The sequence below is a fragment of the Triturus cristatus genome, chromosome 3_1, assembly GCF_964204655.1.
Source record: "Triturus cristatus chromosome 3_1, aTriCri1.1, whole genome shotgun sequence".
In the NCBI taxonomy this organism is placed as follows: Eukaryota; Metazoa; Chordata; class Amphibia; order Caudata; family Salamandridae; genus Triturus; species Triturus cristatus.
This window is the reverse complement of record NC_140583.1, coordinates 823007762-823026341: the sequence shown is the minus strand read 5'-3', so window position 1 is coordinate 823026341 and position 18580 is coordinate 823007762. Positions and strand designations below refer to the sequence as shown.

Here is an 18580-nt window from a genome sequence, read left to right as displayed (position 1 = left end):
TACTACCCAAGTTTTGGAAGAAGTCCATATTTATGCATGATGCTTTAAGCCACTAATTCAGCTAAGTTTGTCTTCGGGAGGAACAAAACTAACTTTTGCCTGGGAGCATGTATACAAGACCTATGCATAACCATGTACAGTTTCTAAGAATTGGGAAAATATGTCTCTAAGATTTTGCACAGTGTTGGCCACTACTGGTACACGTTTATCCAAAGCAGCTATATTTAACAGAGTTTCTAAAACTTAAAGAAAAGCCATTCAAAGATTACCTTTGTGAATGTGCATCCGATGTGGCCTTCTTTCAATCTATTTTGATATATTTTACAAAAAGGGCTGTTGCAGATACACCTGCATCCTCAGAGACTATCTGTGGAGGGGGAGGTCTTAAAATATAACAAAATGTATTTAAAGATGAATGCCATGCAAGGGAGTACATGAATGCACATATGCAGGTAGCAGTCTTGGAATGATAAAAAACATGTTAAGATAGTTGCCTACAGATAGTTTGATGGGTGATGCAAAAAAGCACAAGTAGGCTGGGGAGGAGTAGAGGTTGTCAGGGTTAATAGAAACAAGAAGAGGAGGAGGGTTTATTAAAGAGGAAGAGAAAACAGCCCCCCATATGCACTGCAATGCAAGTCTGATGTCAGAAGGCAAAGGATACATGCCAAACACAAGTGAGATAAAAATGCTCCTCGTCAGGACACAAGAATAGGTAGAAAAGCCATTGAATCCGGAGTAGACAGGCAAGATAGAAAGGAAAGCCATCCAATTATGAGTAGCAGCTGACCAAAAGCCTACTTTATTTATTGTATATTCACAATAAGTCTTCATCTTTAGCTTTCTGCTAATTGGTCTCTATATGAGTTGATAGGAAGGGGGAAAGGGTTGGGACTCAAACATTTCAAAGTTCTAGCTGTCAAGGTAAGCCTATGTGATAGCCAGATGAATGTGCCCATAATTGATAAACACAACAAGATGATGGACGGAGTGCTGAAACGTTTCAACCACTCACCCCCAGGCAGACAGTGCTTTAATCTGAGGCTCAAAAGTGAGCTTAGAATCAAATTTCCCCCCAAGATTCCTTACCACCAGAGAGGGGAGGGGGGCCCATCTCTGATGGTCACCAGAGATTGAAATGAGGGGTAGACTTAGCACCAAAAAAAGAATATCAGTTTTCTTTCAGGTTAGCTTTAGAAAACTGGAATTCATCCAGTCCATTACAGATATGAGGTAAGATTTGAAAGAATTCCAAGAGGGAAGAACATTTTTGTGAACGTCCAAGAGTTGTGTCATCCGCATAGGATACTACTCTAACTCACCATGACTAAACAGTATTAGCCAATGGTAACAGATAAATATTAAAAAGGGTAGGACCGAGAACCAAACCCTGCGAACACCGCAATCCAGAGGTTGTGTTGCAGAGGTGAAAGAAAAAATGCCTCAGTGCGGTTACTACTGAAAGATTTGAACCATGACAGGGTGTGATCTTTAATACCCATCATTTCCAGCCTCTCAAGCAAAACAGCATGAGAGACCGTATCAAATGCCGCAGAAAGGCAGAGGGCAGTGTAGAGTCTGCTTGGATCGGAACATGCTTGCACTCATAAACTAAGGCTCACAAGCACTGATAAAGACAACTGGTTTGACATTTGTATAGTTAAAGCACACAGGACCTTTGCACATATTGACATACATCATGCATGCATATATGCAGAAAGGATTTACCCTTTCATCCATTCATGTAACTTTTGCCTCGTGCACACATTCTTCTACACAGCAATCCACATACACAAAATCGACAATGAAAGGACTCTTTCATTTGAAAAAACCCAGCTCTTTTACCCTTATTAATTCTTGTTTTCATATATCATTGCAGAGAAGCAACAGTAGTTACTACCATAATTTCAACCTCTCTCTCTTTAACAAACGTACAGATCTTTGGCACATTTATTGTTTGCATTATTAATTAAACTATATCAAGTTATTTCAGTGTAATCAATGTTCAGTGATTATGAAATTCAAGTGACTTAAACTTGAGGTTTTTTTTCTCCTCCATCTGATATTTATCCAAAGTTCTGCACGAGAGAAGATAATAATTGTTTACAAATCATTTGCAAACTTGGAGATATTGAAATGGAAATGGAGACCAGTATTGAAATATCCCTGGAAATGAGACCTTCACTTTTGCAAACGGTAAGTTATTACTGGAAATTTAGCTTGTGAAATGGTAATTGAATAATGAGTAGTAGCAGTTAATTTTATGTCTTCTACTACGCATACGGAAACTTAGATTTTGGTTTATAGCACAAAGCTATTCAATGGCTTTTGCACACTTCAGGTAAATTAATTCCATCTGTAATTATCATAATTCAATACAAATGTAAATATATTCTAATACTACTATGTTACCCCAGTGAAGCTCTTTTCTAATTTTGTACTTGTGGCACAATCTGTAATACTAGGGCACTAAACATAGTTGGAAATGTAATTGTTGTCTTACACCAACATATAGATTAAATGTCAGACTGTATTTGAATTCACAAAGGATACAGGGCCCCTCCTCAATCTCAAATAGTAGCATATTTATCTTAGGTAGTATTTATGGAATTATTCTTGAATACTTGTTAAATTCCTCATACTCCTTTGTATAATATTTTCATTTGTATAAATGTAGCAGGTGTACAATTGAACATATGTTAATTTGCTGCATAATTTCATTTGCAACTTTTACAATTTTCTCATGTTTCTGTAGGGGTCAAATATTTTCGCCTGGAAAAACCACTTACCCTTCTGAAGAGCAAGCTACTTACCTTCAGTAATGCCTTAACTGGTAGAGACTTTATCTAGCCACAGATTCCTTACCTTAGAATTATTCCCCGGCATCAAACAGGATCCGGAAAGTTTTCGAGTGCAGTCCCCCTGTGAGCCAGTGGTTGGCATAGTTCTACTCTGCGTGGCGCCGTCAGCGACATGCATGGTGCCCATATAGGCCCCCCAGCGCGCTGAAATCAGTATCTTTTCACGACTTTCCATGCCAAGAGCGGGGCTCGCTTCTTGGCAAATGCGTAGCAGATCTTAATACAGAGCACGATTCGTTGGGAGATGGTCCTTCTGCCTAGCTTTCCCCTTCTTCACTACGATATACCCCACAAAGAGTTGGTCATCCACAAAGAACTCTTTCATGTTGTCAAGGTAAAACGATAATGCTCTTTTTGGGTTCAGTTGGTGAAGTCGCTCCTTTTCCTTAGGAGAGAAGTGACAACTTTCGGCAGAAGCTCTACTGTGAAGAAACAGCTTGCCTGGGTAGTTGTTCAGGTAAGGAGGATGAAGGACAAAGCCTGAAGCTTACTGACCCTTAGGGTAGATGCTATCGCCAAAAGGAAGGCCGTCTTGCTGGTAAGGAGCCTGAGAGGACAATTGTGCAATGGTTCAAAGGGAGTGCACATCAGAAAAGTCAAGACCAGATTAAGGTCCTGCAGAGTCAGGATGAATGTGGAGACTAGTTGCAAACCTTCAAAAACATGTTTACAACAAGGGATTTGAAGACGTATGGCTGATCAGTCAACCGCAGAAATGCTGAGATGGCAGAAAAATAGCCCTTTAGGGTGCCCAGAGCAGGGTCCTGCTGGGCAAGGATAAAGAGAAGGACCTGAGAGAGAGGTGCAGAAAGAGGGTCAACCTGTTTCTCTGCAAATACCAATGCCAAATAACCATGCAGACATCGGGGAGAAGGTCGAAAACTGTCAACTGTTGCTGCTCAATCTCCACTCATGAAGGCAGAGCATTGACAGGTTCGGGTGGAGAGTCCTCCCCTGCTGCTGCGACAGGCGATTCTACCTAAGAGGCAGCCTGATCGGGGGACTGATGGCCATGTTCACTAGCTCGGGATACCAAACTCTCCTGGTCCAGTCTGGAGCCACAAGGATGACTCAGGCCCGGTGGTTCCTGATCATCTTGAGAACTCTGGGCAAGAGTGGTATGGGTGGAAATGCATACAGGAGGCATGAGCTCCACTTCAGATGAAAATCGTCTCCGAGCGAGACGAACCACCAGTAATATATCCTGATGATCCAGCCAGGTCCAGATACGCAGGGCCTCTTGACAGAGACCACACCTCGCCCAGTTTGTTGCAGTACCACATGGCAGTGGGGTTCTCTGTGAACACCTGCACTAGCATTCTCTTGATGGATGGTGGAAAGGCGTTGATGTGGAGTCTGGATTCTACCAGAGACCAGAGTCCTCTGATCTCCAACTCTCCCAGATGGCCGTCCCATCAAATGAGTGACACATCTGTCACCACTATTAGATCTGGCTGAGGAAGGGAGAGGTGTCTGCCGCTGTCTCAATTGTGGTTCGTTAGCCACCACTGTAGATCTTCTGCAGTTCCCTTTGAAATCTGGACCATGTTGGAGAGGTTTCCCTGATGCTGTGCCAACTGGAACTTCAGGGTCCACTGCAGAGCCCACATATGCCGGCTGGCACATGCCACAAACAGGTTGCAGGAGGCTATGAGGTCCAGCAGCCTCAGAGTCAGTCTCACCAAAATCCAGGATAGAGGCTGAAACATCGGTATAATAGCCTGAATATCCTGGACTTGCCATTTGGGGGGATAGGCCCGAAAGTGCACTGTGAGCAGAACAGCTCCCAAGAAAGGGAGCATCTGAGATGGAGTCAGGTGTGACTTTGGCATGCTGATACTGAACCCCAGTGAGTACAGGAGGTCCGCCATAGTCTGGAGGTAGGAGAAGACAGCCTGAGGTGCGCCATTTTCAACAGCCAGTCATCGAGCTAGGGAAAGACTGGCATCCCTGATCTCCCTGCAACCACCATCATCACCTTGGTGAACACCCGAGCGGTGCTGGTTAGGCCAAAAGGAAGCACAGCAAACTGAAAATGCTCACGGCCCACCATCAACGTCAGGTAGCGCCTGTGTGCAGGCAGGACAGGAATGTGAAAGTATGCGTCCTGCAAGTCCAATGCTACCATCCAATCTCCCAAGTGCAGAGTAGGCAAGACTTGAGTGAGCGTGAGCATTTTGAACTTACCCATCTTGAGGAAGAAATTGAGAGGGCGCAGGCCTAGTATAGGACGAAGGCCTCCTTCCTTGTGTACCAGAAAGTAGCGGGGATAACAACCATGCTGTACTTCTGGGGTCGACACCCTCTTATGGCTCCAATGGCCAAGAGAGCTGTCACTTCCTGACGGAGTAAAGAGAGATGGTCCTCCATCAGCATGATGCAAGTAGGTGGCATGGGTGGAGGGGTAGTCATGAAGGCAAGGGAATAGCCCCATCAGGCAATCTGAAGAACCCAGCAGCCTGGTGTTATAGACCTCCAGTGGGGCTGGTGATGGCATATCCTACCTCCCACTGGGTGCCTATGAAGGTAAGAGGGCAAACTGAAGGGTTTTGGATGCTGCAGCTGCCGGGGGACGCAGTAGACTGGCCCAAATTCTTGCTGCCTGACCCATGGTGTCTGTGCGTACCACATCCTTGGCCACACAGAAGCTGGGAAGCTATGGTAGCTGGGTAAAGATGCATCTGGAAGTCCCATATTGGCCACTAAAGGATCGAAAGGTGGACTGGTGTTAGCGAGAGGTCATGAAAAGGCCCAAGGACCTGACCGTATCTCTGCTATCCTTGAAGCATTCCAGCGGTAAGCGCACCTTGTCTCATCAAGAGACTGGAGCCATCAAAGGACATGCCCATAAGCAGCACTTGGACATCCCTGGAAAAGCCAGTCGTTCTCAGCCAGTCGTGATGCTGTAAGACCACCAATGAAGAAACCGCTGTGCCTAGCAGGTCTGTTGTTTCCAGCCCACATCGATTCATGAACTTTGCTGCTTCTCTACCATCAGACATAGCTCAAGAGAGTATGGTTCGGGCCTCTTAGGGGACCATGGGCAGCACCTGTGCAACTGAATTCCACAGGGCATGGGAGTAACAACCCAAAAGGAACTCAGTGTTCACAGACCGCAGTGACCGGCTGGTGGAAGAAAACATTTTCTTTCCTGAGGTGTTCAGCCTCTTGGATTCCCTATCCTGTGGAGTGGTAGGGAATGTGCCAAGATTTACACGGGAGGTGGAGGTCTGGACTACCAAGCTCTCTGGGGTAGTGGGTTGCGTGAGGAAGTCCGGGTCTTTTGGGGCAGGCAGTGTGCAATTGTCCTGTTCACAGGAATCCCTGTGCAGGGTTTGGACCAAGTCCCCAGCAAGATGTCCATGAGGGCTTCATTAAACGCCCATGTGAAGACCTCTTTGACATTTTACTCTTCTTGCGCTTGTGGGACTAACCCAAGGACGACTTGGAGTGCAATGAGGATTTTAGGCTCTGCGACTGATCCTGGGACCTTCCTCTCGACCACGATCAAGACAGTTACGGCGTCACATGTCGGGCAGCAAGGAACTTGATGGAGTGCCCCCCTCAAGACCATTGGGGTGCACAGCGTGGCAGTTAGCTCAGGTCTTCGCATCATGATTGCACTCAAGGCACCAGAGGCAAAACAGGAGCGATTCTGTGACCGACATCTGCCAGTGACAGATGCCGCAGGGCTTGAAACCAGCCTTCCTAGTTGACATCCTGCCACACCAGGAGTAAAATCTCAAAAAGACTTGGACAAAAATCCGAAAAATGTCAGTAAAAAATTGACTGGGTGTAGCACTATCTGGAGCTACACTGACTGGCGTGGAAAGAGCTGACGTCAGCGTGCTCGAGTGGCACTTATATAGGCACTGCGCACCTCATTTCCAGCGCAGACTATGCCACCTACTGGCGCGCGGGGTAATGCTTACAAAAAATATCCGTCTGATGTCTGGGGAGAATTCTATGGTAAGGAGTCTACAGCTAGAAGTCTCTATCAAATATGGATTTAATTCTGTCTTTGACTGATGGAAATCTGTGGCCATTTCCAGGAAAGTAAATGACCTGCTAAGACTTTGTGAATTCCCGGAAACTTGAATGTTTGTGAGGTTTTTTCTACCTTTTGCTGGTGTGCCACCACTTTTCGAAATGCCCATAATCAGTCCTGTGAGAACATTTACTGACATTTAAAACTACTACATATTGAGGTCATTTTAATTAGGATTGCTACATTTTGTTTTGTGCTTAACAAACATGATTTTGCACCTATAAATTAACATATTTGCATTTTTTAGTCGGACTTAAATGTGAACATACCTTTGTGACTGGTGCACTAGGCTTTTTGTTGTATTATTAAATTGGCTAACAAAGTTCTTTAAGTCTTTGCTTGCAAGTGATATCCCAGTTTTGAAAATGTACATGTATAAAATTAGGAAACAAGACTCATAAATAATTCTAGCTTTTCGTTGTGTTTTTTGCACACACTCATGGCTTTGAGACATCCTAATTACTCTGCCCGTGAAACTATATTGTTCAACTTAGTTAAAGGTGCTTCCATTCTAACCTTCTTGGTTCTATTTGCAGGTCTCGCCTACACAGCGCGCATGAGCTGCATAGGAGGACCTTTAGCCGTCGTTCTGCTCTTTTTCGAAGCACATACTCGTGCTTGTGGCGGCATACACCTTGCGGGAGCGTGCAGGGGCGCGCCATAAGTACGAGTATGTGCTTCCAAAAAGAGCAAACAGCTGCTGCTTCGCGCGTGCGTTCAGAAACATTCCCAGGGCGTCTCACTCGCGCTTGTGTTTTTTTCTTTAATTGGAACAAGTTCAAAGGTCCACTTAACAGACAGGCTGCTCCGCCCATGTGCACTCCTCGAGACTTCGTCCGCGGCACCTACGAGATCTGAAGGAAACCCGAGCGGGGAACATGAAAGGGGCTGTCTGGAGATGTTACAAAGCGCCATAAACCGAGCAGAGGACACTTGGGCGCATCCCTTTGAAGGGAGAGGGTGGCTGGGTCTGCTTCTAAGCTCAGGTCATAAAGCCAAACTCTTAATGGAAGAAAGGGCGCTTGGGCTGACTTCGAAAAAAAGGAATGTTTAACAGCCGAGGGCACATTCTAAACTCAAAAACTTGTCACCAGCAAACGTGCGATTGCGCAGCAACCAGGGGCATACATACCCTAAGTCAAAACACAAGGCTCGAACAATTGCCACTTACTTTTCTTTGCGTCTATCAATCTAGTGTGATTAAAGCGCTCACACTACGACTGCCTCATCTCAACGCCCAAAAGGAGCCTGGACACGCGGTAAACGAGATGTGCAAGAAGCTTTGCACAGGATCACACTGTGCATTAATTAAATGAGCTGACAGTGCAGTATCTCACAAGCACTGCTCAAACGCACCGCATATACACAACTATGAACACACTCTCCCTCGCATATACTCTCTTATACACGCATACCCCTCCATCACCTGGGCACAGTTTCTCACCCAGACCCAAAACCAATTTCTCGTGCTCATACGCTCACACGCACCTTTCTCTCACGCACCTTTCTCTCACAAACACAGCCTCTCCCAGACGCAAGCCCCCTCTCTCATAAACAGGTAGTCTCATACACAGTCTGGCCCCTCTCGCTCTCAGTCTCACAGATCCCACTCATACATGCACCCCCTCTCTTACACATACCCACTCTCACACACGCCCGTCCTTTCACTTTCATGCACAGATACATACAACAAATTGTCCGAGTGGACACATAGTCTAGTATATGACCCCAGGCCCTCGGTGGAAAGCTTCTGAAGGTAACGAGGCCAGAAAGCTGAGCCCAGGGTCAGTGTTGTAAATGAGGTAACGACGGGGTCGCGCTTCCATCAGTGCACGCTGGAGTCTTACCTGCGACGTTCTGCAGATGTGGCACCGTATGTGCACAGGTGTATGCCAAGGCCATGACCTCAGCCCGAGAAACCGAGTTTCAGGTTCTTGGGAGATGACGTCAAAGCGATCTAAGCCCCTTACACTGGTATCTGCTACTTGGCTGTTCAAACCAAGAGCTGCTCTTTCGCGCCATGTCAGGAGGGCACCCTATGTTTACTGCTGCCTTCTAATTTCACGAATTAGACTTGGTCTTTACCTCATCTGAAACAATTAGAAGAATACTCCCGAGATCCATGTTTTGTGAAAGAGAGGCCCCGAACTGGATATATGATGGCTTCCTAACATGGAGCTGTTACTACCTCTACTGCACCCCTTTTTTAGCTGTGTGTGTGTGTGTGTGATCTCGGTGCAGAGGGGACTTCAAAGCAACTGTTTGAGCGAGACCGTCTCGCCCAGCATCCTCTTTATCTCCGCGCTGACTGTCGTATTAAACATAGCATTGGCTAATACAAAGACCGCAGCACATCGGCTTCACAGACCTTGTAGAGACTCTGTAGATGGGTTTATAGGATAACATAGCATGATTCGTTTTATAGGTGCTACGGGTCATTTTCTGTTAGTTCTTCCTCAGCACTAAGTGATGACCTGTTTCTATCGCCCATAACTGTGGAAACATAAAGGAACAACACATATTGTTACATCATTGCTCAGTATTGCCACTGCTCTCTTTAGCAAATGATAGATATAATTTAGGTGCTCACACTTTCAAAGGCATACTCTTATAGACTTTGGCCTTAACTGTGATAACTTGTGCTTTGCGCTTTTAGTAGCAACATTCACTGGATGTACATGTGTGTATGGGACTTGTATGACGTGGCTCAAAGTCTGACTCTGAGGCAGCGATCAGCAGCTTAGCACGTGGCAAACTGGATCAGTCCCTAACTTTTCGACAAACCATTGGATCCAGACTCCAAATCTGGCCAGTGCTTTACACAAATACTAAACTGATGGGTTATGCACAACAGAGGCCTTTTTAACAGTCTTGAATGTCTTAATGTGTTTTTGAGAGCGAGACTTGTTCTTCTAGCAGAGGGGTACTTGTGGGCTCGGCAGCATCTCTTCCTGAGAGGCGCCTTTCTGAGTTTTGGGTAAGGGGTGACTTTACATGACTGAACAAGAGTTGTCTTATCCTGGTGTCAGTGATTCCTGTAAACGCTTTAGATCGCTATCGAGGAGTGGGTGTAATCATATAAACACTGGGTTGCTGTGACCCTTTCCCCCTTTTTACAATGTTATCCAAGACCTTTTGAAAATACTAAAATTATGTATACCTGTAAGGGCTTTCATTTGGCCCTTTTCATCCACTGATCTGTTGTTATTCACATTTTTCTTTTGCCCATTACAGTATGCACTATATAAATACAGTTACAGTTCACAACCTGATTCACTGGCTCATCCCACTTCAGCCATAGACTAATTTAATTGTAAGGGACGGCATTCTACTATTTTGCAAGGAGCACACCGATCCACCCATCTGTCCTTTCCGCGCCAAGGACTAGTTATTGGCAATGTGTGCTCTTTGAAAGGAAGAAAATATTTATCTGAAAGAAACACGTTAGTTAGATTCCTCACCTTAGAATATCCCCAGGCGTCAGGCTGGATCCGGAAAGATTTTTGTAGCAATACCCCTTGCGCGTCGCTAGGCGTCGTCTGCGGCTCCGCGTCCGTCGTCGGCGTCGTGCGCCGGAATGACGGCGTCGGAGTACTTAGACGCCGCCCTCGCGCGCTGACGTCAGTTCTTCTGTTTTCCGCGCCAGTAAGCGCCAATCCGGGAAGAGCTTACCCCTAGTCATTTTTTGACTAACTTTTTCAACTCTTTTTGGTCTATCGACTCGACTCTGGTGCCGGTAGAATGCCTGGTTTTAAAGCCTGGATCACCATCGCCGGTGCCTTTATTGCCTGGGTGCCGACCATGTCGCGGAGTCGTGCCACGATTGTCAGGCCTTGACATCGAAAGCTAGGCGGGAGCGGTCCCGTAAGCTTCTCTAGCTTCGGCACTCGGCTCCGCGCCGCTCTCGGTCCCGGTCCAGGAGGAGGTCCAAGGACCGATCGCGGAGCCGCAGCCATCGTCATCGCTCGTCGGGGTCTTCGGGTAAGTCGAAGCACTCCAAGAAGTCCAAGAGACGACATCGCTCTTCGGACTCCCCTCGCCGGTCGCGCGACTCGGCCGAGGGTCAGGGTGGTCCCACCCCCACGGCTCCGTCTGAGCCGCAGGAGCCCCGTCCGTCCCCATACCCGCCGGTCCCTGGGACTGACACAACTCCGGCGGAAGTCAGTGCCTTCCTCTCGGCCATGAGGGGCCTGGCTCTGCCGTCGACGCCTGTAGGCGCGCCTTCGGGCCCCGCAGGTTCGACTGGGCGACCTCGCGTGCCGGCGGCTCCGGCGTGTGCCGGCGGCTCCGGCGCCGTCGACGGCTCCGGCCCCGACGCCGCAGGTCCCCGAGGGATCCAGGCCTGGATCTCGGTTGGCGCCGGTTGACCTCACGACGCCTCCTCTGCCGGCGCCGACACCGGTTCCACCTCTGACGCCGTCCTCGGACGACGTCGTTCCCCAGTTTAGCCCCGGTCCGGGCCCGACGCCGGCACAGCGCCGTCCAGCGCCGCTGCCGGCGCCGATTGGTGAACGCTTCCTCTACTGCCCGGCTCCGATCGTTCCTCCTGTTTATCGGGAATCGGATGACGAGGGCGACTGGGAGGAGTCTGATGACCCTATGGCCGCTCAGGCCCAACTTTCTCAGGACTGGGCAGAGGAATTGGGGGATGCCAGCGGTCTGGATACCTCCCCGGACGCTGGTTTCATCTCTCCTCCGACTGTGGCCTCGGAGGAGAGTGCAGCCTTCTCAGAGGTGCTGCGCAAGGCGGCCGAAGCCCTAGGGCTCGAGTTACCTGCTGTGGCCGTGAGGACTAACGTCCTCACAGAGGTCCTTCAACCGACAGCAAGCTCCACTGAGCCTCTGCTGCAGTTTAATGAGGCCCTTATTGACGTTCTGCAGGGCACTTGGTCCAAGCCCTCCGCAGTCACTCCTGTGGACCGGAACGTTGCCCGACGCCACCGCCCTGCTCTGGGCGACCCCAATTTCCTCTCCCAACACCCCACCCCGAGAGTCTGGTTATCCAGGCCTCAACCTCCCAATCCTCCTTCCCGTCCACTCCTCCGGATCGGGAATCCAAGAGGTTGGAACAGTTTGGCAAGAAACTGTTCTCGTCCCTGAGTTTGGGACTGCGGTCTTTAAATACCTCTTGCCTTTTGGACCGTTATTCCCACTCTCTGTGGGATACGGTGGAGGACGTGCTGCCCTTGTGCCCGGTGGAGGCCCGGACACGACTCACTCAAGCACTTGCTGATGGTCGAGATGCAGCACGGCATGCCATACGGTGTGGACTTGACACCACGGACTCGCTGGGTCAGGCGATTTCCACCACGGTGGAGCTTTGGCGTCACGCCTGGCTGAGGTCCACGTCATTCTCGGGGGATGTCCAGAGTTCCCTCATGGACATGCCCTTTGATGGCACTCGCCTTTTTGGTGAGAAGGCGGACAGTGCGCTGGCTCGGTTCAAGGACTCCCGGGCCACGGCCAAGTCCTTGGGTCTTTCGGCCCCGCGGCCGCAAACTTACGCCTTTCGTCCCTTTCGTGGCCAAGGAAGGGGCGCCTTCTCATGTCCGCCCAGCCACCGGCTGCAGAACCAACCTGCATGCGGACGTGGATTCCGCCGAGGCGGTACTGGAGGTCAACGTGCCGGTCAGTCCACATCAACCCCGGCAGCATCCGCCTTAAAGCCCTCCTAGTCCGAGCTTTCAGGCCCATTCAACGCCAGTGGGCGGCAGAGTTCGCCATCACCTGCTCCACTGCAGCTCCATCACGTAGGACAGGTGGGTGCTGCAAATCGTCCCCTTCGAGATGACCCCTCCAGCCATGCCACCGCTGAACCACCGTATGTCGGGGGATCATTTGCATCTTCTACGAGAGGAAGTTTCCGCCCTCTTGGCCAAAGAGGCCGTCGAGCGCGTTCCTGGTCCAGAAGTAGGTCGTGGTTGTTATTCCCACTACTTTCTGGTTCCCAAGAAGGGCAAAGGGGGCCTACGCCTGATCTTGGACCTCAGGAGCGTCAACGCCTTCCTCCGGAAGGACCGGTTCAAGATGCCCACTTTAGCTCAGGTTCTGGCTGCCCTAGACCCTGGAGACTGGATGGTAGCGTTGGACTTGCAGGACCCTTATTTTCACATCCTGGTCCTACCGGCCCACCGGCGTTACCTGCGGTTCACGGTGGGTCAGGAGCACTTTCAGTTCACCATGCTCCCCTGCGGCCCCACCAGTGCCCCTCGGGTGTTCACGAAAGTGATGGCGGTGGCCGCAGCTCATCTGCGCAGATCAGGGGTTCCAGTCTTCCCCTATCTCGACGACGGGCTGTTGAAGGCGGGCTCGCCCCAGCCAGTCGTCTCCCACCTCCAGACTACGGCCGACCTCCTGCACTCGCTGGGGTTCTCCATCAATGTGCCAAAGTCGCATCTGAGTCCCTCCCAGAAGCTCCTTTTCATTGGAGCGGTTCTCGATTCGGCGCAGTTCCGGGTCTATCCGCCGAAACAGCGGGTCCAGGACATTCAGGCCCTGATTTCCATCTTCCGGCCTCTGTCCTGGGTTTCGGTCAGGTTGGTGCTGCGGCTTCTGGGGCTGATGGCCTCCTGCATCCTGTTGGTACCTCACGCCAGGTGGCGGATGCGGGCTCTGCAGTGGGACCTGAAGTTTCAGTGGGCCCAGCATCGAGGCAACCTGTCCAACCATGTCCTGATCTCGGAGGGCACTGCGAACCAGCTGCAGTGGTGGCTCACGAATCGCGATTGGGTCAGCGGCAGATCCCTCTCCCTACCCCAACCGGAGCATGTCGCAGTGACGGGTGTGTCCCTCCTGGGATGGGGGGGCCATATGGGAGAGGCGGAGATCAGAGGACTCTGGTCTCCGGCGGAGACTCGGCTCCATATCAACCTATTGGAGCTGAGGGCGATCCGACTTGCACTGAAAGCCTTCCTTCCCTCTGTCCGGGGAAGTGTCGTGCAGGTGTTCACGGACAACACCACTGCCATGTGGTATTGCAACAGACAGGGCGGGGTGGGGTCGTGGACCCTTTGTCAGGAGGCTCTGCGCCTCTGGACATGGCTGGAACATCAGGGCATCACCCTGGTGGTTCAACATCTGGCAGGCTCTCTGAACGCCAGAGCAGACGAACTCAGCCGCCGGTGCATGATGGATCACAAATGGCGTCTGAACTTGGACGTGGCGCAAGGTCTCTTTCTGCAGTGGGGAGAGCCTTGGTTAGATCTATTCGCCACCGAAGAGAACGCGCAATGTCAGCAGTTCTGCGCGTTGGAATTTCAAAGGCGGCACTCGCTCGGAGACGCTTTTCGTCGCGAGTGGAGTTGCGGTCTGTTGTACACCTTTCCGCCTATACCACTTCTGCCCAGAGTGCTGAAGAAGATCAGGCGCGACCGGGCCCAAGTCATCTTGGTGGCTCCGGATTGGGCACGAAGGTACTGGTATCCCGAGCTACTCAGTATGTCCATCGATCCTCCAATATGACTGCCTCTTCAGGAGGACCTTCTGTCGCAGCAGCAGGGGACGGTCCTCCACCCGAACCTGTCCAACCTCCACCTCCATGCGTGGAGATTGAGCGGCGGCAGTTGATGCCATTTGACTTGCCTCCTGAAGTCTGTGATGTCATTCTGGCAGCCAGGCGTCCCTCCACAAAGACGGTATACGCATGGTGCACAGCAAAGGCTGTGGATCCCCTTTCTGCCCCCCTTTCTGAGATTCTCCTCTTTCTTCTTTCTTTGGCCCAGCAGGGCTCTGCTCTGGACACCTTGAAGGGTTATCTTGCTGCAATCTCTGCTTTCTTGAGGCTTCCTGATCAGCCTTCTCTTTTCAAGTCCCCTGTTGTCTCCCGTTTTCTCAAGGGCATTACTCATATGTTCCCTCCTGTTCCATTTGTAATGCCTCAGTGGGACTTGAACCTTGTTCTTACTTTTCTGATGTGTGCTCCCTTTGAGCCCCTTCACAACAGTCCACTTCGTCTACTGACTCTGAAGACTGCCTTCCTGGTGGCTATCACCTCCGCTAGGCGGGTGAGCGAGCTCCAGGCTCTGTCAGCTAAGCCTCCCTTCCTTTCGGTTCATCCGGATAAGGTTGTCCTCCGGACCCGTCCTTCTTTCCTTCCTAAAGTCGTGACCCCCTTTCACATCGGGCAATCTGTCACGCTGCCCACCTTCTTTCCGCCTCCGCATCCTTCAAAAGATGAAGAGAGGCTCCACCGTCTGGACCCAAAACGTGCGCTGTCATTTTATTTGGCCCGCACAAACCAGTTCTGGGTGGACGACCAACTTTTTGTTGGAGATGTAGGTGCGTAGAAGGGTAAAGCTGTGCACAAGCGGATCATCTCGCGATGGGTCGTGTTGTGTATTAAAATCTGCTATTCTTTGGCGAAAAAGGTCCCTCCTGTTGGGCTGCGAGCCCATTCCACCCGGGCCACAGCGGCGACAACTGCCCTGGGACGGGAAGTCCCCTTGCAGGACATCTGTCAGGCGGCGACGTGGGCTTCACTGCACACGTTCGCCAAGCACTATTGCCTGGACAGCCAAGTCCGGAGAGATGGCCACTTTGGCCGTTCTGTTCTCCAGGACTTTCTGGTGTGATCTTGGTTTGCAGGCCCACCTCTGGGGTTGGTATTGCTGAGGTATCTATTCTAAGGTGAGGAATCTAACTAACGTGTTTCTTTCAGATGAACAAGTTACTTACCTTCGGTAACGATGTATCTGTAAGAAACATTAGTTAGTTAGATTCCTCACCGACCCACCCAGCCTCCCTGTTCTGCCAACCGACATCTAGGGTTAAGGTTCTCCCTTTCAGGGCCCTAGATTTTTTGGCACCAGTGTCGGTCTCTTGCATGGCTCAGCGTCCCTGGCGCGGAAAGCTATGTATAAGAACTGACGTCAGCGCGCGAGGGCGGCGTCTAAGTACTCCGACGACGTCATTCCGGCGCACGACGCCGACGATGGACACGGAGCCGCAGACGACGCCTAGCGACGCGCAAGGGGTTTTGCTACAAAAATCTTTCCGGATCCAGCCTGACGCCTGGGGATATTCTAAGGTGAGGAATCTAACTAACTAATGTTTCTTACAGATACATCGTTACCGAAGGTAAGTAACTTGTTCTTTAGCCAGTGCTATTCTTTTTGTATTGATCAGGACAGCTCCTCAACAATAAGGTTTTAGAAAAAATACCTCAAAATAAGCATTCACAAAGCCGAAAGGATGGCAGGCTAATACAAGATCTATTGGCTTTGCTAGTGCTTATAGGATATTGGTAAGTAGCTTGCTTTGGCTGATGTATCTGTTAGGTGATGTTCACTTTGTTTGTTTGTGATGGTAACAAACTTCCTTGGCAAGCAGCATTGTCTGTACCAGGGGTGAGGGAACAAGACAGACCATATAAAATCTTTTACTTAGTCACAAGATCCTTGTTTTGTGTAAAATCATGAGTAAGATGTTGAGGATTCTATTTTAATTACTGGTTCTTGGCATTTAAGAATCGGGATCCAGAGCACTTAAAATTTTCACAGACCCCCTGATAATAGTAAATCTTCCTTCCTAGTTAGCTGCAATAAGCACTTTAGACAATGAGAACCTCCTTTACATGGTGCTGAAATGTTATAGTGCTGTTGACTTGCATCAAGGCACTTGTCTTTCTTTCTGTGCATTAAAAAGCCGTGGAATGTGCCCATAAATGTTTCCTGAGGCAAGCATGCATTTCTAAATCAGGCTGCATAACCCAGTCTGTAGTAATTATATAGCTCTTCAAACCCTGGTGGCACAGCACTCAGGATAATGTGCTGCATGGCTAAACACTTATAAGGTCCCAAAGGCGAGACCTATTGGCTATGCCAATGCTTGTTTATTAGTGTTCGCTTGCTGGGGTTCAAAGCAGGGCCAGACTGGCCATAGTGGGCACCGGACGTTTCCCCGGTGGACCGAAAGGATGGGGGCCGGTTTTGGGCCCCAGGGGCCATTTTTGTTATAGGGCCGTTTTTGCAGCATAACCGGCCTTGGCAAACAGCTCGGCTGCACCCCCAAATCCCTGGGGAGCTGGCCGAGCACTTTGCCAGGGCCGGTTTTGGTTCCCAGTCTGGCCCTGGTTCAAAGTTTATTTTCTTTGATAATATTTTGATCTTAGCCAGATCCCATGCCATAATCCAGTTCATATCTATTTTCCTAACACCAATATGGGAGCAGTGAAGCACTGCCAAAACAAAAGGATTGGGAGCAAACACTGTCAGAAGAATGGTGACGGAATGGGAAATCGAAGGCGACTAAGGGAGGGGTAGATCAAATAGGCAAACGCATGAAAAACACACAAGAATTGGAGGGTTGTGTTATGGGGCACTGTGACTTGGGTGGGTTTAGGACAGGTCACTGAAGGAAACTGGTGCAGTGAGAACCATGCTAGAGGCGGAGAAGGAATGGTACTCAGGGAAGTCGATGCTCCAAGCACCACGAAGAAGGTGGGGTGGATGATAGCGAGAGACAACTAGTGACGGAGAGTGAAGAGGAGTAAAAGAAGGGAATTTGTGCATGTGAGCCTCTGGAGCCAAGGCTCACATACATGAACCCCAGAAATGGGTTAAGTTATTTTAGGGAACTGTTCTTGAAGATGATAGTGATGTAAATCAGCCACTTACATGGTAACACTACCAACAGAAGCTCAGTATGAAAAATTATTTTATCAGAACATCTAACTTGCTTGATTGCTCCAATTCGAGTCAGAAGTCCAATAGGGGATCCCAAAGCTGCACCCTATAACTACCACAAAGAAATCAGGCTGCAAAAATGACTTACTTTTCCACAAGGGAAGAAACTCATTTTTAGGTTGGAAACCTACCTGCAAAACGTCTGGGAAACCCAGAAACATGCTATTTTGTGAGTGTCTGCCACTTTCTGCAGGTGTCCTGAACTTGGAGCACTCATGCCACAATTTCAAATGTGTGCGTTATGGTGGACCTTTATGTGGGAATAAATCTATTTACAACACCTACATTACTTCTATTCTATTGAACCTTTAAGAGTGAGTAATTAATTTGTAAGTGAAAATGACACCAGAATGTTTCCCTATTAAAGTCTGCTATTTACATGCCTAGATTCTATATAGTTCCCTGGAAGCTGAGAACTGACACGTTGAAAGAGAATCGTGAATAATTTTATATTAAGTCTAAGCACAATGCTACAGTGTTTGCTCAATGTCATCTCTTGGCAGCCCCTAACGATCTCAGTGGCATACAAGATATTGAAATGATTTTTGTGGACATATATTTACTTCAAGGTTTTTCTTTTTTAATAGGATGAGGCTTTATCACTCCAGCTGGAAACAAGAGCAACGATGTCACTGGAGAAAAACCCAAGAGTCGAGCTCCATAGGAAACATCACACAAATGTAGGATTCTGAAAACCATTGCTATTTGAATACATTCATGCCAAAATATTGTTGAATAAAAGAAAGTGCTCTATAGTTCAACAAGCTTTTCACAATAACATGAAGTGCTCCATATATAGTTGTATTGCTGCTTCTTGTGTTCAGGAACATTTTAAACTTGTTGTAAACATGTTAAAAATCTTTGGCAAAGCCAAAGGGTTTTGCGAAGCACAGAGTTGTTGGATTTGCTAGTGCTAGTTTGCTGTGGTATCATGATTATTTTATTATTAAATTACCATTTGAAAAGGGCCATTGGTCATCTTGGAACCG

At 49.0% G+C, this 18580-nt stretch overlaps 1 protein-coding gene across 1 annotated transcript in view; it reads left to right on the top strand.

Moving 5' to 3' along the window:
• The window catches only part of ITGA4 (integrin subunit alpha 4), a 466594-nt gene that overhangs the window by 435008 nt on the left and 13006 nt on the right, over positions 1–18580 (top strand). Inside the window, exons 25-26 of the mRNA XM_085646210.1 lie at positions 2077–2196; positions 18179–18271. Of these exons, the coding sequence (XP_085502336.1) occupies positions 2077–2196; positions 18179–18271 (213 nt within the window). The remainder of the gene's footprint in view (positions 1–2076; positions 2197–18178; positions 18272–18580) is intronic.